The sequence below is a fragment of the Carassius carassius genome, chromosome 6 (genome assembly GCF_963082965.1).
Source record: "Carassius carassius chromosome 6, fCarCar2.1, whole genome shotgun sequence".
Lineage (NCBI taxonomy): Eukaryota > Metazoa > Chordata > Actinopteri > Cypriniformes > Cyprinidae > Carassius > Carassius carassius.
The window spans coordinates 5,134,156-5,158,952 of record NC_081760.1 but is presented as its reverse complement, the minus strand read 5'-3'; the positions used below and the strand labels follow the sequence as shown (position 1 = coordinate 5,158,952).

Sequence of the window (24,797 nt, the reverse complement as noted above, 5' to 3'; positions counted from 1 at the left end):
TTCACATTGTCTTGATTAAGGCAGACACCGGAGCATATAAATGTGCTTCTCATAAGGCAGTTCTAATAACAGCTGTCAGTCATCGCTTTAGTAGACTCTGAAGGGACGATGTAGGACTCGTTTGGATGGCTGTAGACTTTCCGTTCATTTCGCCTTTCGGTTTCAGGCAGTCTCAACGAGGCTTTATGATTTTGTTGGAGACTTTGAATGTGCTGATTTTCTAGTGTGAGATTAGGTTGGGGAGATGGAGTCACACCCATACAGATGAAGCCATAAAACACATGCCATGAAGGAATCCACAGGGTTTGATAAAAGGTGTTGTTTCTTATTATATTTATAACTATAATTTAAAATTTTCTGAAGAAAATGTGGCTGGTGCTTTTCAATGCAAAACACGATCCTATGGTTTACAAGGTTAATTAGATAAAACTAAAACTATTAAACTATTATTACTATTAAAAAAAAATTATTAAATGAATTAAAGCTGAAAAATAAAAGATAAATATTAGTTTGATAAATATCAAACTTTAAAAATTAGAAATGCTGTCTTGGCAACTAACTTCAAAACTATGTCACAGTTCTTCTTCTTCTTATTTTTTCTATTTTGTTTTTATTTTTTATTTTTATTTTATTTTAGTAGACCATATTAAACTGAGAACATAAAATTAAACATTTTAAGTAATTTTTTAAAATGTTTTAATTTCAGTTTTAGTTTTATTTAACTGTAATAACCCTACTGCCTGGAAATGAATAAAAACTAGAACTAAAATTAAAACTAAATTAAAATGAAAACAAAGACATAGGACATAACAGAATATACTAAAATATGAAGCTAAAATGAATACGAAAATATAAAAATATAAATATATTTATTATATATATGAATAAAAACTATAATAATACACAAATAATTTTAAAATAACATTGATGGTTGCAAGGGTGTTGCTATGGCTGGATGTTGGGTGTTAATTAAGTCAAAAGAGCCCATTTCAAGTCTTTGTGATATTCAGGTGCCATAACATGCTTTTTATTTCTTACTGTATACATGTTTGTTATTTATAGATTTATTTATTTATCCAGAGTATCAGTGAGAGGTCATTGTGAAGTCAGATCAATCAAAGGTCTTACACAGATAATCCTCACTGATGTAATAACTTCTGTCACCTATCATGGTTTAATCTCATGTCTCCCGGTGTCTCTCCGCAGCCCCTCAGAAGAGTGACATTTTCTGTGGTGAGTCAGACTCCTGATCAAGGCTGCTATGATAGTGGAGTGGAGGACTCTGAGACCCCCAGCAGCAAGAGCTCCTCTGGACCCAGACTGGGAGCTTTACCGCTGCCTGAAGACGGATATGAGAGGACGACACCAGAAGGGAGCGTAGGCGAGGAGGAGCATGTTGAAAATGGTAAAAAGCCATCTGTGGGAAGGGTCTGAGATCGCTATTAAAAAATGACGTGCAAATGTTGTTGTTTTTTTGTTTTGTTTTTTTCTTTAAAGGGATAGTTCACCCAAAAATAAAAAAAATCAAGAGAAGGTATTTTGAAGAATATTGGTAATTGAGTAGTTTTGGTTATCATAAACATCCACTGTATGAATAAAGCACACTAAGATATTTTATTTTATGTTTCACAGAAGAAAGACTTCTATGAGGTATCTATGATAATTTCATTTTTGGGTGAAGTGTCCCTTTAATGACAGCAGCGCTAGAGCTGCATGAAGATGAATAATTTATTATATTATATTATATTATATTATATTATATTATATTATATTATATTATATTATATTATATTATATTATATTATATTATATTATATTATATTATATTATATTATAAAAAAAAATTCACAGTGTCATGCACAAAAAAAATGGAACATTAAAATACTAAAATAATGCAATAAACATTAATCAAACCACATAAGATGTGATATAAAACCCTAGTTTACATAATTGCTAACAAAAACTAACATGAAACATAATTGTTTAAATAAAATACCTTTAAATTTGGGTAATATGTTTACATTTTTTTTCCACCGTAAATTCTAAGATGACTGTGTTTATATTTCTAAAATCTGTTAAACAGTTTTTATTGTAAAAGTAATTAATATGTCCCATTAGGTTATATAAAAAAATGTCATGGTATATAGTAAGGGAACTTGCAATTAAACATTTTACTGTAGTATTTTACAGTATGTTTACAGTATGGAGTGGTGTTCATTAAGACCACTAGTGACTGGTTTTATTAGATTAGATTTAGATTTTATACCATGTTCTTATCATCATGAATTATATTTCCGGCAATTCAAATGTTAGCATTTTAACATTTTCTTTTTGGCTTGTTCTCATTTTGGTTTGTCCTTCTCCTTTGCATTATTTTCAGCAGTATATCAGTACTCAAACTGACATAAACCTGGTCCCAGGCCTTCGGACGCCACTGTAGACAGACAGAGTCATTTATTCTCCAGGGACATCATGAGTGTCTAAAACTTGACAGTCCGAGGGAAAAAAAATTGACCTATGACCCACGCATATTTCAGTAGAGAAGGTTCCCTGACAGGACATCCTAAAACTGCCTCTTTCTCTGTTCCTCAGACCCCAGGCAGCTCCCTGATGTGGCTCTGACAGGAAAGTGCACACGAGAGTGTAATGAGTTTGGTCACTCTGACACCTGCTGGATGCCCGTGCAACCATCACCAAGGAGACGCATGGAACCACCCCAACTCTCCACCTTCGCCTCGCCTGGTGATACCAACAACAACACAGAAGACGACAGCGACCGAGAGGAAGACGGAGACGGGGCTACGGATAAGAGCAGCGGAGGAAGCGAGGAGGTTGCAAACGGAGATCCGCTCGGAACGCTCAGCCGCCGGGACCGGAACAGGAACATGGGCGATCACAACCGTAATCTCCTGAACCGGAAAATGACCTCGGCATCCTACGACACATTCAGCAGTGCTGGCTTTGGCCACCGTCCGGATGAAGAAGACTCACACCCACCAGAGGTCATTCCGCTTACGAGGACGGGGGGCGACTATAAGACCACCTCGTGCCTCACTCTGTCTCGTAGGGAAGTGTACCTGTGAGCAGCAGCCAGTCCTCGCTGCACGGGGCGGCCCAAAACAACTTCACTGCATCGGAGCAGGAGGATCATTGAGAGACTAGCCTATACCTGGTCAAAACAGGCATCTTCTCCTTGCCAAAAATTCATCATCAGTTCATAACTCTAGATGCAAAACATCAAAGTTGAGGAGAAACTGTGAATTATCTTTTATTCTTTCATAAACTTGGATAGACTTCGTCAATGGCAAACACTTGCATGTTAGGCCTCCCACAGACAGGGGGCGATGTGGGGCTGATGGACTAAAGCCAGTCACGGACCACATGAACGGATGCTCATTTAATCCGATCGTGACACATCATGAAAATAAAACCACGTGGCATCATGAAAAGGAAATCCTAATCAATCATAGGGCGACAGCGTCAACTAAATATTAATCTAACTAGTTTCCTGTCGCTGAGCCAGTATGGTTATTTAATTACAGTCACATGGTAAACACTACACATGTAAATGCTTTCATCATAGACTTTTAGAGAAAAAAAGAATAGTCTGGTCATTCATTTTTATCATTTGTAAAGCTACAATACCTGTTTTTTTTTGTTATTACGTTTTTTACAAATATGGGAATATACCACAGCACTCAATAGTGCTTTGAAACTTTCGGATGGAATTCTTTATTATTTCATCGCTTCTGTAATGGAGCAAATATCACAATGACTGTTAAATTACCATCCCATCTCAGAGTTTGAATCAGCCAATGAAATCATGCCATAGATACAGTACTCTGTACACAGCACAAACATACACACACACACACACACTGACATACATGTCTATATCCATTTAGTGTGTAAAAGTGTGTATGTACTGTATAAACAAACATTTTGGCATACCTGAGGCTTTTTTAAGAAATGTTTTTTGAAAGTAGATATAGCATTTTTGCCTGCTTGATCTTCAACTAGTATATAAGACACTATGTAAAGTGTTTAATGCCCCTAAACATGGTTTAGATACATCTATACTATACTATAAACAACAAATATACTGTATCTCATCCCTTTTATGTAGAGCTCATATGTAAACCAAATTTCTTTAAAGGCAACACTGCATGAGGATAAGCTAATGCTTATTTTGTTAGATAAGAATCAGATTTTGTTGTTTTTCTGAACCTAACCTCTTTAGGAGGCGCGCGTGTGAGTGTGTGTGAATGCGAAGCGAGGTCAGTGTGAAAAACTTGACGGAGGACACCTAGATCTTTAATTTAGCCAGAAGTTACACACACAATGTAGTTGTTCAAATATCTGTATTACAGTTAAAACTAATGAAGACATTTTAATGAGTCTTTGTTGATCATACGGCAGCCTCGTCCAGGTCTTCATCAAGACTCTGGAATTTTCAAATTGAGTTTAGGAATGACTTTTTTTTAGCTCTTGTTATGCATTGTAAGTACAATCTGATTGATAAGAACAAACTGACATGTATTTCACCAACTCTCAGGAAACTTGAGATTCAGTATGTGTCCCTCAGCCCTCAGCTTTAGTCTGCGCTCCGAATTTGTCCTCACAAGGCCATATTGTTGGGAAGCCCTCTATCCTTTTTTCAGACTCCCCGTACCTGTCAGACTCGTCTCTTTCACTTCACGGAACAGCCTTGGGTCTGGAGCGGGACTGGTGGACTCCAGTCCATCTATGCCAAAATCTGTCCAGCTTTTCTGGTTTTACTGGAAGTACTGGTGCACAAACTTAGCTAAAAAAAGACTTGGCTCCTGGATGAGTGGAGCCTGTTGAACTGGCCTATACAGGGTTTGTGAAACCGGAGGACTTGAGAAGAGGGAAGTTGTCTCTAAAAATGGCGTGTTTCCTTTGCCAGGTTTATAGGCCAAATATGCTGTTATACAGCAGTCTGTAAGTAGTGTACAGTATTGGGTGCATAAGGGACTATGTATATGAAACCATGTGTTTTCTTACTCTTTTTTTTTTCTGCACGTTTACTTAACAGTTCAACTCATTTACTGCAAAACGGGGAGGGACGGGGAGGGCAAAATAACATTGTGTCTAAAGCGTAACATTCACTTGAACTTTTTTATGAGATAAACACTGAACTCATGTACTCACCCTCAACATCCGCCATTTTACTGCTACCCCGTAGAGAAATGACCACGGAACTTTAACCTGAAAGGCATGTTGACGGTCTTTAATCCTGCACCTGTGAGGAAAATGTTTTTAATTTTTTCCTTTTTTTATGCTATGTGAAAGAGGAGTTTTTGAAGCTCTCTCTCATGGAATTAATGCGTTCATTGCATTTGTTATGACAAATAACAAATTAAAAGGGGTCAGAATGGGTTTAAAGTTTGGTATGTGACATGTAAAAGTTTGATTTTGACATTAAAACACCTTTAAACCGTTTTCTTCTTTTCTTTTTCACTCTTGAACTTACAGCTTGATTCATTGTTGTGCCTCTTACTGAACATAGTGATAATGATGTTTCTTTTGCAAGCCTGCACCCTGCTGGTGAAAGAGAAAATTACATACCCTATATATACAGTATATATATGTTTATATATATATATATATATATATATATATATATATATATATATATATATATATATATATATATATATATATATATATATATACACACACACCATGGAAGCCAATGGTTACCTTCAACTGGTTAACAACACTCTTGTTCAACAGAACACATTCAGGTTTGGAACAAAATAAGGGAAAGTAAACAATGACAACATTTTCTTTTTTGGGTGAACTATGATTCAGAGAATTTTCACTGGCAAACTCCAGCACTCAGGAATTTGACATGAGGGAAAAAAGATTTCACAAGATGGTCAGACGGATTCGCCATGTTGACCAACAGAAGCTGCTTAGTTTGAAAGTGATCTCTGTGTTGATGATCTAGAGGTGACTTTTTTGGCCATGAAATTTCACCTATTTAACTTCATTATTTGCATATTTACGTGGTAAATAAACTTAACTGAAAAAGTGTTTCTCTAAAAACTATATGCAGAATTTTTTTTTTTTTACTGTTAATGTACATTTTGTTGAGTTTTTCTTTTAAAATTTCCACAGAGCCCCTAGTACCCCCTCTAGAACCCCAGTTAGAAATCTCATGGTCTTTATACCAAGGCACTGGCTGATGTAATAGAATATCTAACATTTTGAGGAACTTGCCTGAATTAAAATCGAGGAACATGCCCCTGAAGGCAGTTTCAATGAGCCAGAGTTCTTTGAAGAACAGAGCTGCTCGGGGAGGACGATGTTTTTCAAGGATTCCTTCGTCCCAGTGGAACATAGAAATGTTGCTCTAGTTATGGAAACAGCTCTTACTTTTGAAATTTTTATACTTCTCCACTATTTTCAATTTCCCCTTCATTTACAATAGCTTTAGAGCATCAGGAATATCCAAACATTTCTCCAATCCAGCATGTTAACAAATTGTTTGCTCTGTGAATAGTCTGAACAATCTGGAAACACGCCTAAAATTGAATGAATATCAGACCAATCATGCACGTTTCCCAGCTTCAAATGGATACATATGTTTGTTCATTTTCTCTTGGCTTGTTAATGGTACACTTGTGTACTGCTTGCTAATGCATTGGTACATTTCCGCAGAAGATTCACATCGGGGCCCATCATGGGCTCATGATGTGTTGATGCTTTGAAGCATATTAAATCTAGAGCATTCTACAAGATGAATGCTTGTGGCCTTGTAGGCTACACATTTAAAGACTTTAAGATTTATTTAAAGATTATAATGGGAATACCAGTGTGTGTGTGTGTGTGTGTAAAAAAACATTGATTGCTTGTTAGCATGCATATTACAAGCATATTGGCTGTTTATTAGCACTTATAAAGCACATAATAATGTCTCATTCTGCATGACCATATTCTAGATCCCTTAACCTGACCCAGTTCCTATAACAACAACAACTGCCTTACTTACTATCAATAAGCAGTAAATTAGAAGTTTGTTTATTTCTTTTTCTGCCTGTTGACAGTATTTTCAGATTTATGGAGTGATAGAAAAATCCATAAACCAGCCTGTAAAAACCTTTAACTCTAATATGACATCAAAATGAATGTATCTTTAACTCAGCTTTATTAAATGTTCAGATTTCTGTTCTAGAAAAGCATGCAAAGTAGTGCATGCATATTTTTTATTATTATTTTAATAAGCTTATTTGTATATTTAAACCTAGTATTTCAAATAACTTATAATACAAAAATGCTTGTAATTCTTAATGCAGTCAATAAATTGAGGAAGTATGATGATATTACTGACATATTTTATCACCTGGCCTGCATTGTCGTGTTTCCCTGACTCTGTCATGTTCATTATTATATGACAATGTTAAAAACCGACGAAGTCAGAGCTGACGAAGGTCCAACCGACTGATTCAATGAACATTTAATTTAACACAGCAATCCATTATTTTCCAATTATAGATCATTTATTAAAACAAATATATTAATCTTAGGAATCATTGATTTATTAAATAATAATAATAATAATAATAATAATAATAATAATAATAATAATAATAATAATAATAATAATGAATTGGCCGCGTTTCGAAATCTTGTGCGCTGCCTACTTAGACAGCATGTGCGTCATATATGCATTTAAATTTTCACACTCTCTATGAGCCACATTAGCGCGTTCAAACATTTGTTCACAATTTCGTTTAGCATTTGTATTTGAAATTCTCTCAAAAGCGTACACGATGCCTCAAAAATGCTGCTGAAGTGGCGATCGCTCGCTTTTGAACACATCCTACGGTTAGCCTGTGTACTTTGACCCTCCTCTCTTCCACTACATGCGCTACTAGGAAGGAGTGATCGGAAGTATGCTGTAAAGAAAAAAGGGGAAATCTTGACATCAAGGAAGAGGCAGTGAGATCTGATGGTATGGCACCTGGAAGGGAATATTACAGATGGACTGTTTGTGCAGTGATTGTGCTTTTGATAACATTATCTGCAGCTCATATGACAGATCGACCTGCATGTGAGTATCATTTGCCCTAACACCAATGTTACCGGATCTATATTAAATATAAAACACATAATGCCGTGGTTCCTCTTTGTTTCGTTATACTAAGATATGCCGGCCAGCTAACCAGCTAGCACCACCATTAGCTGTTTTTAGCCTATGCTGACTGTTCTTTATATTTAAAAAATAATAAATAAAAAAAATAGCATCGTATTATTGTGGTTTACCTACATTTATATTTGTTTGCCTACATGTATATTTGTATATTTGTTAATGCTTTAGCATATGCATATCGTGGAATGCTCCTCTGCATGTAGCACAACAACAACAACAACAAACATTTTACTTCGGGCTTTCATGGATTCAAAATTCCCTCGTTTGGCAGATCTGGGCAGTTTTCTGGTGCTTCTTGTGAGGCAGATTAGTGCATGCATGTGACTGCAGGAGGTACAGAGTCACTATTGTTATACTGCAGTAGTAGAGTGCACCAAAGCAGCTGACCATTTAGTTTCATTAGGAGACCTACATTTAGGTAGAATTGAATTAGAGACAGCTACTTAAGTCTACAGAGTGGTGAGTATATTTGGGAATTGTTTCTTTATGTTCTTCAAAGAAAATCTCTGTGGCTTGTCATAAAACCCAGTGAACCATATTGCTAGAGTTTCATTCAAATGTATCAGAATCTACCTAGTTTGACAACCTTTGAGTGATTGCAACTGCAGTCTTTGATTAAATAAAATTGTATGCGTCTTACTGTGAGGTTGAAAGTCTTTGTATTTGGTGATGCTCAAGTGGCTTTGCTTTCAGCTTCTCACCCTCACCGCAAGACTTCTGTGCTGAAGATGGATGAGGCGTCCCTTTCGGTTATCAATGAGATTGAGGATGACATGATGTTATATGTGCTTTCAGATCACTGTTTTCAGGTATCACATTTTGCTGTTCTGGGTGTATGAGTAAAATTGTGCATTTCTCAAGCAGTATAGCATTGGTACTGAATACTGTATAACGCTGCTTAAAGGAATATTTCACTCAAAAATTTTAATGTGCTGAAAATGTACTCATCCACAGGCCAGCCAAGATGCAGATGAGTTTGTTTCTTCATCAGAACAGATTTGGAGAAATTAAGTGTTACATCTCTTGCTCACCAATGCATCCTCTGCTGTGAATGGGTGCCGTCAGAATGAGAGTCCAATCAGCTGATGAAAACATCACAGTAATCCACACGTCTCCAGCCCATCAATTAACATCTTGTGAAATGAAAAGCTGCATGTTTGTAAGAAACTAATTCATCATTAAGGCGTTTTGACTTTAAACCATCACATCAATAAATAAAAAAACCTCCTGGAGAAAGCAGTATTCTAGATAGAAGCAACAGTTTAAAGTCTAAACAGTTTAGTCCAAGCACTCAAGCACACCACTTTTTTGTTTCACAAGACATTCTGACGGCACCCATTCACTGCAGAGGATCCATTGGTAAGCAGGTGATATAATGCTAAATCTCTCCCAGTCTGTTCCTATGTAGAAACAAACCCATCTCCATCTTGGAAGACCTGATGTAACGTTTAGGCACATTTTCATTTTTGGGTGAACTATTTCTGGACCTCTGTATCCCTGTGTTGTCTGTGCATGTGTGAACATTAGTGTTCGCCCCAGCTGTTGGGAATAATACCTGCAAGGCCAGCTTCTGGGACCCCCACTATGGTGGGCTTTGTCGTAGACACACAGCACGCACTGACACTGCAGCTCAACAGTAGCTCTGCACAGTTGGAGCAATGCAAGTGAGTTCCTGTATGCATCGATATATTTAACACAGAACAAGTTTCAGACCAAAATATCTTCACCATGTTTATTACCTTGGGCAATTGCTGTCAAGGCAAGGCATCATTAACAGACAATTGATTTGTTCTGTCAGAGTTCACTTCCACTTTGGGGAGCAGGGGAACTATTCTCTGTGGGTCAAGAACCTGAATGAGCTGTCACGGGTCAGCTGCTCTATGATCACCGATTCGGAGCCCATTAACAGCTACTTGCGTGAGTCAACCTTACATCTGCACACTACAATTCAGCTTTTTTTTTTGCTATTTAAATGAAGTGTTGTTCTTACTAGTGTTAAAATAGTATAAATTCTTATTTCTATTTTTTATGCTTTACATCTATATAGAATATTTACAAAAGATACAGAGAAATTGAAAGATTAATTAGCCTGGACTAATACACGACCATGAAAAGGGGATTTGTTTATAAAACATTGTTTAATCCTGGAGAAAATTGGAGAAAAAAAACAAAACTACAAGACTATACAGGTAAATATTGTATTAAACTAAAATGAGCTGGGTGACTTTTTTCTTTTTGTTTTTCCAGCTATTTTGTTTGCTTTTCTGGTCTTTGCTTTTCTGGTGGCATTATCTGCTATCTGGACCACAGTTAAAAGGTAAAGACCCCTTTAAATATCTTTTTGATCATGTACTGATGACATTTAAACAAGCCAGAACAGCTGTTTTATTTTCAGAAATCTTGTCACATTGTGTTCTTCCATTTTTAAGGCTGGATGTGGTGACAAAACTTCTTCTTTGCTTGGGGAGCACAGTGGAAACAGAGAGGCTGATAAACTCTGTAAGAGTGCTGTTCACTCATTTAAACTTTTTTTTGGCACTTTTATTATTATCTGTGCATGGTTTTCACAACTCTAAAAAAAGAAATACAAACCACCAAAAAGGATGTTTTTGTCATGGTTCAAATAAGGCATCATACTTGATTTAGTGTTCTTGCTGGTTCAAGCATTAGAAGAAAAAAAATTGTAGACATGAAAAGTAATTTTGATGATCATCTTTTTCTTTTTCATGAATTTACACTCTCTGGCTGTCTTTCTTTCTTTCTTTCTCTCTCTCTTCATCTCCAGGAGCTTGGCACTCCAAACAGATTGTTAGATGCCTCTATGGAATCGATCATTCCTGCCACTACAGGACGGAGGCTTCGTTCTTTGGATACTTTCCGTGGGTATGCTGGTCTTTCATTAATTGTATTGGGTCCAATGTGGTTGAGATGGGAATTGAAAAATTCAGGTGAAAATGATCAGAAGCTGCTACTTTGCATTCTGTGAAGCTGGTTGTCAAATGTAATTTGCATTCGATTTCATATTATCCTTAAATAGAATGATTAAATCTGAACTTGTTAAAACACGGTTATGCTTACTGGTAACCTTACCTAACAACTGGAACTTGATTACAGTTACATTTCTTTTTATTTTCGGTCTGATTTAATTCCGATTAATTCCAGATCTCTGTTAAGACAGAAATGACCCTTGCTCTGTTTTCTCCACAGCCTTTCGCTGGTCGTTATGGTGTTTGTTAACTATGGAGGTGGACGTTACTGGTTCTTTAGGCATGAAAGTTGGAATGGTAAACTCATTTCATTCTTTACATCAGTTTTTAAGAATAAGAGCTTGGATTGGCTATTATTGGTAACAATGAGGAGAAATAATTTTAGTATATAAGTAAACTGAAGGTCAGAAGTTTGGAATAATTAAGATTGAGTTTTTTTATAGATGTTTTTGATTAATTGAAAGGTCAAGGTACAGTGTTTATTTCTTTTTTTTACATGATAAATGTCTTTAACTTTTGATCAATTTAATGCATCCCCCCAACAACTGTTTTTTAACATTGGTAATAAGAAATGGTTCTTATATTTATATATATTGAAAATAGAAGACCGTAGAATTTAAACATTTATTTTAAAATATAAATAAAGCCTGAGAGCATAAGATACTAATTTAAAAAAACTTTATAAATTAATCAAAAATGTTACCATGTTTGAAAAGCACTTTTCATGAATTTAAAAGTGTGGTATGACAACAGGAAGTGTTATCTGATGTGTTCTTCCTCATGCAGGGCTCACTGTGGCTGATCTCGTGTTTCCTTGGTAAGTCAATCTAACGTCACAAATGACTGATTCCTCACACTGCATGCATATTAAGCAGCTCCTGTGCTTGAGCTGTTTTTATATATATATATATATATATTGTAGTGTAGCTTTATATTTCTGTACTGTGCTTTGATTGATCTGCAAGGGTCATTGGTGCTGACGTAAGCTATAGTACAACCCCAATTCCAGAAAAGTTGGGACGTTTTGTAAAATGCAATAAAATCAAGAATCTGTGATTTTGTTAATTCTCTTTGACTTTTATTTAATTGACAAAAGTACAAAGAAAAGATTTCCAAAGTTTTCACTGACCAACTTAAATGTATTTTGCAAATATAAACAAATTTAGATTTTGATGGCTGCAAGTTTACTTGATTTATATAGCACATTTAAAACAGCCACAAGACTGACCAAAGTACTTCACAAAAGAAACAGCATCATAAGAGTGGTAGAAGTCATTCCAGAGGCGAGGACCAATTACCCAGAAGGCATGGTCACTTCTACGCTTAAGTCTGGAATGTGTAACTAAAAGAAGGTTCTGGTCACCAGATCTTAGGCTTCTTGAGGGGATGTACTGATGCAGCAATTCAGATAGGTAGCCAGGTGCTTGATTGTGTAAAGATATAAAAACAAATAATAAGATTTCAAAATGTATTCTAAATTAAACAGGCAACCAATGAAGGGCCTTTAAAAGCGGAGTGGCATGATCCCTTTTTTTCTTTTTTAAAAGAAATCTAGAGGCAGCATTTTGGACCAGTTGAAAATGGGCAATTTGAGCTCTAGAAATGCCACAGTATAGTGAGTTACAGTAATCGAGATGTGACATAATAAAATCATGCACTGCCATCTCCAGAGTCTTATCAGTGAGGAAATGTTTAATTTTTGCAAGTATACGGAGCTAATGAAAACTGGACCCAATCACAGTGGAAATTTGTTCATCGAATTTTAATGAGTAATTTTAAATAACACCCAGATTACATATATGTGAAGATCTAAAAGCCGATAGGGAACACAGGAAAGGTTTCAGAATGTCCACTAGCAGGTGAATTGGTTAAGTGAGGACATCATGTTTGGGTATAAAAGGAGATCTAAGTGTATGCAAGCAAATCTCAGTCTGTGTAGGGCAAGGCAGGAAACCTTTAAGACATCAGATGGCACTCATAAGAAACCGTCATGCCACAATTAAATATAGCCACATGGGCTCAGGAGACCTTCGGAAAAGTGCTGTCCGCTGCATCAATAAATGCAACTTGAATCTCTTACTCTAGGAGAAAGCTATTCATCAATTCTATACAGTGAGGCAGAGCTCATCTCAGATAATCAAAAAGATAGATGAGCCAACATTTAAAATTGTTTCTTGGAAAAATAGACGACGAGTTCTCAGTCCCAAAGACCAAAGGGACCATCCAAACTTTCACCAGTGACAGATGCAAAAGCAGACGTCTGTCATGGTATAGGGCTGCAGCAGAGCAAACGCATGGGTGACTGGCATATGTGCGAAGATACCATTGACATGGAGGAATATATTGGAATTGACATATACTACCATCAAGATGATGTCTTTCAGGGGAAGTCTATGGTTATTAGATCAAGACAATGCATTGTCTCACTCTGCATTTGCTACAACCACGTGATTCCTATCGAAAATGTTTGAAAAGGAGAATCAGACAACGACGATCACAGACTGCTAAGCATTTGTATAAAGTGAGATTGGACAAGCAGTTTGCTTGCAAAACTTTAACAATTAGTACCTTCAATTCTCAAACAATTAAATAACAATAAATAATTATTTAATTATAAATAAACAACAATAAAAGGAAAGTTGCCAAAGTGCCACAGTGCTAAACATCCATCAATATATGATATAACTAAGTTGGTCAGTGAAAACACTGAAAATGTTTTCTTTGTAATTTAGTTAAATAAAGGTTAAAGAGAATGAACAAAAAACTAATTCTTGATTTTATGGCATTACACAAAACAAACAAACTTTTCTGAAATAGGAGTTGTATATCTGGGATGCTTATAACTGTGGCTTATAACTGAATGCTTATAGAGTCTGTGAACTGGTTTCACAGCTGAACTAAACCCAATAATCTTGTTTTCTGCTGTGCCACTGTATAAAGTGTCTGTAATTCAAATAGAATTAAAATTCTGTCACCCTTTTTCTCAATGTCATGTTGTTCCAAACCCTTTCCTCCTTTGCTGGAACTCAAAAGGAGATGCCAGTCAAAATTAGTGGAGACCGATATATCGGCAAGGTACACTGGCCGATACGTTTTTCTGCTTGGCTGATGTGTTCGAGGTGGGACTTTTATTTTGACGGCGCTGAGAGTGGCAGCACTTGAGCACAAAGTGCTCACACTCTCACTCTTGTTCACCATTGTCGTTAACAGTTCTGTCTTATACGGATAGAAGTCAATAATCAGAACGGTTAAAGGAATTAATGTATAAAAAAAGTATTATAACGATTGCTTTTACATTATTAGTAATAGGCAAACATTATAATGCTTTCTCGCTTGCTGTCAGCATTAAGCAAATGTGCATTTATATCATTTAAACAAATCTTTGAATGATCATTGAACATTTAATATCACAAACCTTGCAAACTTAGTCGAATCAAGCTGTGAGATCTTGTGAAGTGTGTATTTTTATCCAGCATGATCGTGTGTTCTCTGTGTGACGGCCGGTACGTGTGAATTGAATGCTTTAAACTTTAAACTCAAGATTTCAAATTATGCTGCGCTTTATGCATTTTCCCACTGTCACATTCAATTTTCTCTGTGTGCTGTATATAAAATGAGTGTTACCCTGGCTTTATTTTAAAAATATGATTCCCAATGCACACAAACTTCCCAGAATACCTAGGCCCTGTTGGCTACAGTGTTTACTTCCTTTTTAATTATTTACTTATACTTTTTAGGTATAAGTATGTTTATTTTACACATTTAATTTTAAAACCATTGACAAATGATTTTAAATGTCTTAAATATATATATATATAAATATAATCATGCCGGAAAGTAGCACTTTATGAAACGGGTATCAATTTGCTCTCCTATTTTGTCTTACATTGAGTAACTTTCTTCTTCACAGGTTTGTGTTCATTATGGGTACGTCTGTTGGTTTGTCCCTGAGCGGTTCATTGCGCAGAGGTGTCAAACGCACTCATCTGCTGTGGAGGATCTGCTCGAGGAGCTTACAACTCTTCCTTATCGGAGTCATCATCATCAATCCTAACTACTGCAATGGACCCTGTGAGTAATAACACATTTTGCTTCTGTTTCTAGACTGTGTAGAACAGTATAGCCCAATCCCTGAAGTCACAAAGACATTCTACATTCTCTGTTGTTTTATAAACTAAATACAGTGCCTTAAAGGGATAGTTCACCCAAAAATCATAATTATGTTATTAATAACTCACCCTCATGTCGTTCCAAACCAGTAAGACCTCCATTTATCTTCGGAACAAAGTTTAAGATATTTTAGATTTAGTCCGAGAGCTCTCAGTCCCTCCATTTAAACTATGTGTACGGTATACTGTCCATGTCCAGAAAGGTAAGAAAAACATCATCAAAGTAGTCCATGTGACATCAGAGGGTCAGTTAGAATATTTTGAATAATCGATGGTCCAAAAATAGCAAAAACTACGACTTTATTCAGCGTTGTCTTCTCTTCCGTGTCTGTTGTGAAAGAGTTCAAAACAAAGCAGTTTGTCATATCCGGTTCGCGAACGAATCATTCGATGTAACCGGATCTTTTTGAAGCAGTTCACCAAATCGAACTGAATCGTTTAAATCGGCTCACGTCTCCAATACACATTAATCCACAAATGACTTAAGCTGTTAACTTTTTTAATGTGGCTGACACTCCCTCTGAGTTCAAACAAACCAATATCCCGGAGTAATTCATGTACTCAAACAGTACACTGACTGAACTGCTGTGAAGAGAGAGATGAAGATGAACACCGAGCCGAGCCGGATAATGACTCGTTCACGAGTCAAGAACTGTTTCTATCAGACGCGTCCGATTTGAGAACCGAGGAGCTGATGATACTGCGCATGTGTGATTCAGTGTGAAGCAGACCGACACACAGAGCGTCTGAACCGAACTGATTCTTTTGGTGATTGATTCTGAAATGATTCTGTGCTAATGTTATGAGCGCGGGTAAACCGAAGGCTTGCAATCATCGCTGATGACGCCATTACGTCGAGCACAAAAGAACCGGTGAACCGTTTTCTTCAACCGATTTATTGAATCAAACTGTCCGAAAGAACTACTGGTGATCCGAAAATCAATCCAACCGGTTCTTGACTCGTGAACGAGTCATTATCCGGCTCGGCTCGGTGTTCATCTTCAGTTCTCTCTTCACAGCAGTTCAGTCAGTGTACTGTTTCAGTGCATGCATTACACTGGGATATTGGTTTGTTTTGACTCAGAGGGAGTGTCAGCCACATTAAAAAAGTTAACAGCTCAAGACATTTGCGGATTAATGAGTATTGGAGACGCGAACCTTTTAAAACGATTCAGTTCGATTTGGTGAACTGTTTAAAAAAGATCCGGTTACTTCGAATGATTCGTTCGCGAACCGGATATGACAAACTGCTTTGATTTGAACTCCCTGACAACAGACACGGAAGAGAAGACAATGCTGAATAAAGTCATAGTTTTTGCTAGTTTTGGACCAAAATGTATTATGGATGGTTCAAAAATTCTAACTGACCCTCTGATATGACACATGGACAAAGTAGTCACATGGACTACTTTGATGTTTTTCTTACCTTGATAATAAATGTGGAACACACTACACTTTATATTTATATACACATACACTTATTTATCCAACACACATACTTAGCGTACACTTAAATCTTTTGCACATAATATACATGTACATACATGGAACACACTACACTATTTATATTTATATACACATACACTTATTTATCCAACACACATACTTAGCGTACACATAAATTTTTTGCACATAATATACATGTACATACATAAATGCTCATTGTAATATACCTGCCATACATTGTCAATTTGTATATTGTCATTCCTTACCCACCTATTTGTATTTTTTTGTATTTTTTATTCCTTATTGTGTTTTTTGTTCTGTCGCTGTTATGTTGCACTGTGGAGCTTCTGTCACGAAAACAAATTCCTCATATGTGTGAACATACCTGGCAATAAAGCTCATTCTGATTCTGATTCTGATTTCTGGACATGGTCAGTATACCGTACACACAGTTTCAATGGAGGGACTGAGGGCTCTCGGTCTAAATCTAAAATATCTTAAACTGTGTTCCAAAGATAAATGGAGGTTTTACTGGTTTGGAACGACATGAGGGTGAGTTATTAATGACATAATTATGATTTTTGGGTGAACTATCCCTTTAACCACATCTGTATGAAATCTGATACAAATACAAAAGTTTCTCATTGTTAGATTACCGGTACATGCGTATGATCAGTCCATATGAAATCAGAATTGGAGGGTTTGAGGATTTTTAGTCAATTTCAATAACTTCTATATTTATAAAACACATCAACATAGGAAAGAAAAATGCACTTGTCAAGCCATTTCATGAGGTAGTTAATATTCAAGCTCAACATTTTCATCTAATGTCACCTTGTCAATTATTTTTTAGTAATCTGCTCACAAAATTAGTCAAAGATTTTATGGAATGTGACATGTAGACATATGTAGAAAATGTAGACATATGAACAAGTGTTAAACATATAAATGATGTTTTATGCATGTGTCCATGTATCTTTACAGTGTCTTGGGATTCTTTTCGTATTCCTGGCGTATTACAGCGTCTGGGCTTCACATATCTTGTTGTTGCTGTCTTGGATCTTGTGATGGCCCGAGACCGACTTAACAACATCCTGTCAAATGTGAGTCACGTTATCCTTCTGCACAAGTAATATGACACATAATCATAAACACACTTTATAGACATAAATACTCAGCTGTATGCCCTTTACAAGCTTTTGTCTCTTTAATGATTAACAGGATATTTTATTCATCCAGTTGTAAAAAAAATAAATAAATCAAAATATACATTGGGGACCAGATGTCTGAGACCACTTGTGAAAATGCTTTTATTTAGCATAAAAAATAAAAAAAATAAAAGCAATAAAAATATATAATAATAATAATACTTTTATTCAGCAAGGAATCATTAAAGACATAAAATATGACAGTGAAGTCATTTATAATGCATTTTTCTTTTTATAAATTGTTCTTTGAACTTTCTGTTCATTTAAATAATCGCTTTATAATGTTTTTTACAAAAATATTAGGCAGCAAAAAGTTTTATTGAGTACCATAATAATTGAGGAATCAATCGGCTTATTAGAAAGATTTCTGAAGGATCATGTGACACTGACTTATTCCATCACAGGAATAAATTACATTTCAAAAAAAGCTTTTTTAAAAGGTAACAATATTAAAGTTTTTACTGTATTTTTCATCAAATAAATGCATTCTTGGTGAGCATAAGATACATCTTTCAATAACATGAAAATAAAATCTTAATTATTTTAAACCTTGACCAGCAGTGTAAATATAAACTATAACATTTTTAATTGACAAATGTAAAAAAAAAAAAAAAAAACACATTTCAGACATTTTTATTTGTACTGTATGTCCTCCTTTTGTTTTAATGACAACATGCGCTCAAGCTGGCATTAACTCTCACTATAATTATTTTAAATTATAATAATATTGGAAATTTTCCATCATCTTCCCAGGAAACATGGTATTCGGTGCATGATGTCTGCCTCTACTGGCCTGCATGGGTGTTTGTGATTGCCTTAGAGGTGATATGGTTGTGTTTGACCTTCCTCCTCCCAGTACCAGGCTGCCCAACGTAAGTACGATCTTACTCATGATATGAGTGGATAGGGCTGGACGATTAATTGAAAAGTAATCGAAACCGAAATTCAGAACTTCTAACCGACGTAATTTTCCCATGTCAGTTATTTCCTGTTAATAGCCCCCTTAAAAAACATGTGTAGCCACATGATTCTGCCAGTCAGTGGCATAAAAGCAAAACACGGAGGTGAATGCTGGTTCAACACAAAGTGATGGCGCGCGAATGGTGAGCCTTGAGTCTTCACTTAACTTTGTCAGTTGTATTTGTTTTATGGTTTGGACGTTCAAGCGATTAGACGATCGGATGTGTATTATTATATTGAGCTCCCATGTTCTCGCAGCTGCATTGTGGCACGAACACTCATAGCTGTGAAGATCGCGTGCACAGAGGAACACAAAAACTAGTTGTCAGCGCTGTTCTGTGATTTATTACTAAAGTATCTTAGAATCTCAAAACTTATTATAGCATATTTTTCTTCTTTTGAAGGAACTAGGCTATTTACAACCCCCAGCTTCACAATAATATAGAGACGGTATGACTAATTCACACACGCAATGACTCTGGTACTGTTTACCTTTAATCTTTATTTATCTCTTACACCGAGCAATAATATGTAAGAAATGTTACGAACATAGATAAAATAACTGCTGATAGTGAGTGAGCTATGATCGTTCTTTCAATAGGAAAAAATATCCCACCTTTAATAGTCGATCTCAACCGTCTGGCTGGGGTCAGTCTAAAAAGACGCTCAGGACAGTTGAGAGAACGCTGCTGCGTGTCGACACGAAAGCATATCATTTTCACGTGTTATTAAGCCTTGCCACTTGCAAATATAACCATTCAAAAGATTTTAAAGCATTCAAACACAAGACGCGGAAAAGCTGAGATGAGCAGCTGGTTACTCGCGCGCTGTTTTCGGTGCACACAAGAGAGAGCCGCATCTCACAGACAGCAACACTGAACCGACCTCTCGTTTGCAAAGTTCTCCTTTAAGTTCCTCCTGCACCTCAACTAACAAAAACAAATCGCAGTTTAAACAAACAGAAAAGAATGTGTAAGAGCCCAGCACCGCGGTGTTGTGGTGTTCAGGCTCACGCAGAGAGAGGCGTCTCAAAACACTTTAACACTGAATTTGTCTGTTTTTGCTCTTGTACCGACAAATACATAAAAAATATGTGAAAATACCCATCTTGGATAGTATGTTTGAAAAAACTCTCAGTTATGTCTTAAGTCAAAGTAAACAGTTGAGAAAAAAATCATATGTGTATTATATTGGATGCATTCATTGTCTCTTAAAGTGACCGCGCCTAATAGGGCTTGGGCGCCGCGTTGCATTCTGGGACGTGGTGGGCATGTTGATGAACAAATAAACAGAAAGAACATACAAATTAAACACTTTCAAACAGGGCCCACAGGTACAACCTGAACCGGGCCCCGCAAACCCCAACTATGGCCCTGTTTACAGTACACACCTTGTAAGTGAACTATGAGGGCAAAAAAAACAAAACAGAAACAAAATAATCGTTCATTAATAATAATCGAGGTAAAATGTTAAATTAATCGAGTTTTTGACTATATAATCGTCCAGCCCTACGAGTGGATCATTTATTAAGAGCTGTCTAAATGCCCGTCCTCATATCCCTTGACTTATTTGCAATCACAAAGGTAGAATCTATCCTTTTTCTGCCTAAATTTCTTCTAAAATTACTGGAAATGTGCATAAAAATCAGTGAGATACCATAAATATTAGAAGAATAGACTTGACTGCTAATTAAAATGTAAATCAGATGTTAGCGTTTTTAAAAAGTAGTTTTTCCTAGTAAATTACAAATTTCTTTCATACATTAAAATTTACATTGTTCGACATACTATTATTAGTTGTAATTGGTTATATTGGTCCCTTTTCATCCATCTATTTGCTATTCATGACAGCCATTTTTTCTGGAAATTGCTATATTTTCCATTCTGTTGTCTCTCTCCTGCAGTGGTTATTTGGGTCCAGGGGGCATTGGCGACTTTGGCCAGTACCAAAACTGCACCGGTGGAGCTGCAGGTTACATTGATCGGTGGTTGCTGAGACATAACCATATTTACCAGACGCCTTCATCACGGGTAAACAGAGTCCAGATCAACGAGATCTGGTTGTCATTCTGCCAGACTAATGTAGTCACAGTCTGTTAGAGCCGCAGTTGATTTCCCTCTCTTACTTTAGTACTCTTTTGTGCACTCATTGTGTTTTTGTGTGCATATATCTAGGTTGTATACCAGACTATGATGCCCTTTGACCCTGAGGGTGTTTTGGGAACCATCAACTCCATATTGATGGCATTTTTGGGACTTCAGGTAAGTTCAGTTTTTTTTATTTCTCTCATTATACTTTATTCTCATAGCAGCGATCCCTTACTGTATCAGTATCAACAGTGCAGCTATATGCTTCATGTAAACTATTTTTGTTGTGCAGTGCTTATAGCAATCAAATTTAATAATTGTGCCCTATTGAAACAGTTCTGTTTGGTTGTTGTGTGTGTTTCAGGCAGGGAAAATTCTGCTGCATTACAGAGACCAACACAGGCAAATTATCACACGATTTCTCATTTGGGGATTCATACTCGTATGTTTACTTTCCATTTGTTTGTTTCTTTTTGCTAACACTTTATATAATAACTTTCATTAACAAATTACAAATATACATGAAATAATATTAAAAATAATAATAATATAAGTTTTGGGGTTAAGATTAATGTAAGTAAATGCGTAAATAAAGTTTATTCAGCAAAACATTTATGTTACAATATTTTTATTTAAAAAATAATTAGATAAAAATGTTTTATAATAATTAAATTATATAAATTATATATATATATATATATATTATATATATATATAATTGATTTTTTTAATGCAAAACAGTTACTTCAAATTGTAATATTTTACAATATTACTATCTTTACTGTAACATTTGTAATATATGTCTATAATGAAATAAAAAACAATGTATTTAGCAATTCATTATTACAAAAGAGAGCACAACATCAGATCAGGAGTCTATTTTACTATAATGAGTTCATTATGCAACTTATTACACAGAGACACGCCAAATACATTAATAAATCACCATGGAATTCTGATTGGATTAGAAATGTTTTATTCTGTGAGAAGAAAAAGACCAGAGAGAGACCTCAAACTGACACGGTACAATTTATATACAAAAATATTTCACCACAGAATGCCGATAATGACCGATAATGCCGATAATGACCGATATCAATAATGAACTTCAGAGTTGTGTAATAATGTTTGTTAAAGTTATTAGAGATGCATTGATTGATTGGTATTATTTTATTTTTTACAAAAAATGCTTTTATTTATTTTAACCTACATCAGAATATTCACATACAATTTGAAATTCACAGTGAATTAGTATATCTGTAAAGATTTTTGAGATTTAAAATTGTGGAAACCTCATGCTGTCTATCTTTGCATTAAGGGAATCATCTCTGCTGTATTGACCAAGTGCTCCAGAAATGATGGCTTCATCCCTGTCAACAAAAACTTGTGGTAAACTCAGTCTCCTTTGCATATTTCTGTAGTTCATTTCAATGGTTTAAAGATATTTGGTATTGTCATTGATATTGTCATCATTTATGGTCACAAATCTTCAAACATGAAAACAGGCAGAGCACTTTCAGAATCAGGAAGTATAATACCAGATTTGCTTATTGATTAGAAGAGGAATGTATTGTATGCTGTATGATTCACGGCTTCGGTCTTGTGTGACTTTCAGGTCTTTGTCCTATGTGACGACTCTGAGCTGTTTTGCTTTTGTGGCTCTGGTGTTTTTTTACTACTCGGTGGATGTAAAGAAGTGGTGGTCTGGAGCTCCCTTCTTTTACCCTGGTAAGCACTTTAAATCTGAGGTCCCTAAACTTATGAATGCACCCAAACTCTGTTTATCTGGCTCTGGCATTTAAGAGTTGAAACTTATAACTTCTAATAACTTCTAAATCTATATCCAAGTTTGTATTATTGTGGCATAAATTACTTAAAATGAATGTGCCATTAAACTGAATTTGATGTTATTTAGGTAGCTAACAATAATCATGTTGAAAGTGTAAAGTAAAAAAAAAAAGACTATAGAAGAAGACACTGTACGCTAGGGCTTACGTGAAAAATGCAGTCATTCTGATTAGTGGTCGACCGATATATCGGTTGATATTTGGCATTTTTTAAATATTGCATTGGCCAATAAGTTTTTCTGTTTGCCCGATGTGTTCGAGAAGTTTTATTTTGACGGCGCACACTGGCTTTATTTTAAAAATATGAATCCCGGTGCACACAAACTTCCCAGAAAACCGAGTGCCCTGTTGGTTACAGTGTTTACTTCCTGTTTGATTATATTTTTATTAAATATTTATTTATTTGTGAAAAATTCTGTCATCTAAAGTATAAGTATGTTTATTTTACACATATTTTTTTTAATTGTCAAATGATTCCAGATTTCTTAAATATTAATTAGAATTCATATTAATAATAATAACTATATCGGCTTTATATCGGCCATCCGCCCTTCTGCTTTCCAAGATATCGGCATTGGCTGTCAAAAAAACATTATCAGTCGACCACTAATTCTGATAAAATGTAAAAAACTAAAATTACAATAATTATGATTCTATTTTTTTATGCAAAATAATTGTGATTAATTGTTTACTCATTATCGTGCAGCCTTAGTTTATGTGAATTATTGCTATTATGCATACTTGAATTGTTTTATGATTTGCTTTCAAGTTTACACTTGATTTGGCAGGTATGAATTCCATTTTGGTGTATGTGGGTCATGAAGTGTTTAAGGAATACTTCCCTTTTCGTTGGAAAATGGCCAATAGCCAATCGCATGCAGAGCACCTGGCACAGAACCTTGTGGCCACCTCCATATGGGTGATCGTAGCCTATCTGCTCTACAGAAAGAAGATCTTCTGGAAGATTTAAAATTGTATCACTGCCCTGAAGATGTAAGAGCTGCTCTTCATTGTGAGAGAGATTATTTGGATATTTTTAAATGTAGAAAAACTGCAGATCTCTGAGCATCTGTGCAGAGACTAAAACTCACACATAATCCAGGAATAGAACTTGGCTATTATTATTGAGAAGAGCAGAAGGAAGAAGAGAAAAGAAGAGCATGTGGCTGTGCCAAGATACCTCAGTGGACTCAACAAAGCCCCCTAGATGCCAAGGCAAGATTCTGCTCAATTTTAATTCAATCAGCTGGTTTGATTTAATGAATGTTTTGATGCACAATGATGAATTATTATTGATTTATAGAATTTCTTGCATTATGATATGGAAGAATTCTGAAAGTCTTTGGACTAATTTACTGTATGTTTAGTTAAAGGGGTCATAGGATGCCTATTTTCCACAAGTTGATATGACTATTTAGGGTCATAATGAAAATTCTGTAACAGTTTAGTTAAAATTTCTCAATGGTTGTGTAAAAAAACACCTTTTTACCCTGTCAAAAACAGTTTTTCAAAGCACGCAGTTTTGTAGCATTTTCCTTTAAATGTTAATGAGCTCTGCTAACCCCGCCCCTCTCTTCGGAGCTGCTCTCTGAGGAAGTGTTTGCTTTAGCAGCATTCATCATGAACTGAATGCTGCTATTAGCACATTATTAGGACATTATTAGGAAAGGCGATTTGCAAAGATTCATTTAAAAAAATAAATACGTACACACTTCTTCTGTATGTGAAGCTAACCATGAATGACTCGCACAAACATAGACGCATTTATGTAGATCTGGGGCGCATTCCCTTCAAAAACAAACATAATCCACTGCGTCTTCAGCGGCTCAGATGTCAGGAGTAAATGACGACTGCCATGTTCATTATTACATCCAACAACAGAACACCTCAATCGCTTAGAGACATTCTTGTCTA

At 35.7% G+C, this 24,797-nt stretch overlaps 2 protein-coding genes across 5 annotated transcripts in view; both read left to right on the top strand.

Moving 5' to 3' along the window:
- LOC132142268 (protocadherin-7-like) overlaps positions 1–3,777 on the top strand; it is a 33,254-nt gene extending 29,477 nt beyond the window's left edge. The window contains exons 3-4 of one of the 3 annotated variants that reach the window (XM_059552014.1): positions 1,207–1,405; positions 2,593–3,777. In XM_059552014.1, coding sequence (XP_059407997.1) covers positions 1,207–1,405; positions 2,593–3,083 — 690 coding nt within the window. In that variant the 3' untranslated portion in view covers positions 3,084–3,777. Of the gene's footprint in view, positions 1–1,206; positions 1,406–2,380 lie in introns of all 3 variants that reach the window. The other 2 variants (XM_059552016.1, XM_059552015.1) reach the window with 2 other exon arrangements.
- A 4,036-nt stretch (positions 3,778–7,813) lies between these two features.
- On the top strand, positions 7,814–24,527 carry LOC132142267 (heparan-alpha-glucosaminide N-acetyltransferase-like). 2 transcript variants are annotated; one of them, XM_059552012.1, is made up of 18 exons: positions 7,814–8,080; positions 8,873–8,988; positions 9,707–9,843; positions 9,978–10,096; positions 10,427–10,496; positions 10,609–10,678; positions 10,965–11,062; positions 11,387–11,463; positions 11,953–11,983; positions 15,077–15,237; positions 17,766–17,884; positions 18,743–18,861; positions 20,853–20,979; positions 21,124–21,210; positions 21,401–21,478; positions 22,355–22,425; positions 22,652–22,764; positions 23,672–24,527. In XM_059552012.1, the coding sequence occupies exons 1-18, from the start codon at positions 7,984–7,986 to the stop codon at positions 23,851–23,853; spliced, it is 1,872 nt and encodes a 623-aa protein (XP_059407995.1). In that variant the 5' UTR covers positions 7,814–7,983; the 3' UTR covers positions 23,854–24,527. The 2 variants fall into 2 exon arrangements, with proteins under 2 accessions (XP_059407995.1, XP_059407996.1); XM_059552013.1 differs by lacking the exons at positions 7,814–8,080; positions 8,873–8,988; positions 9,707–9,843; positions 9,978–10,096; positions 10,609–10,678.
- The last annotated feature ends 270 nt before the right edge of the window (positions 24,528–24,797 follow it).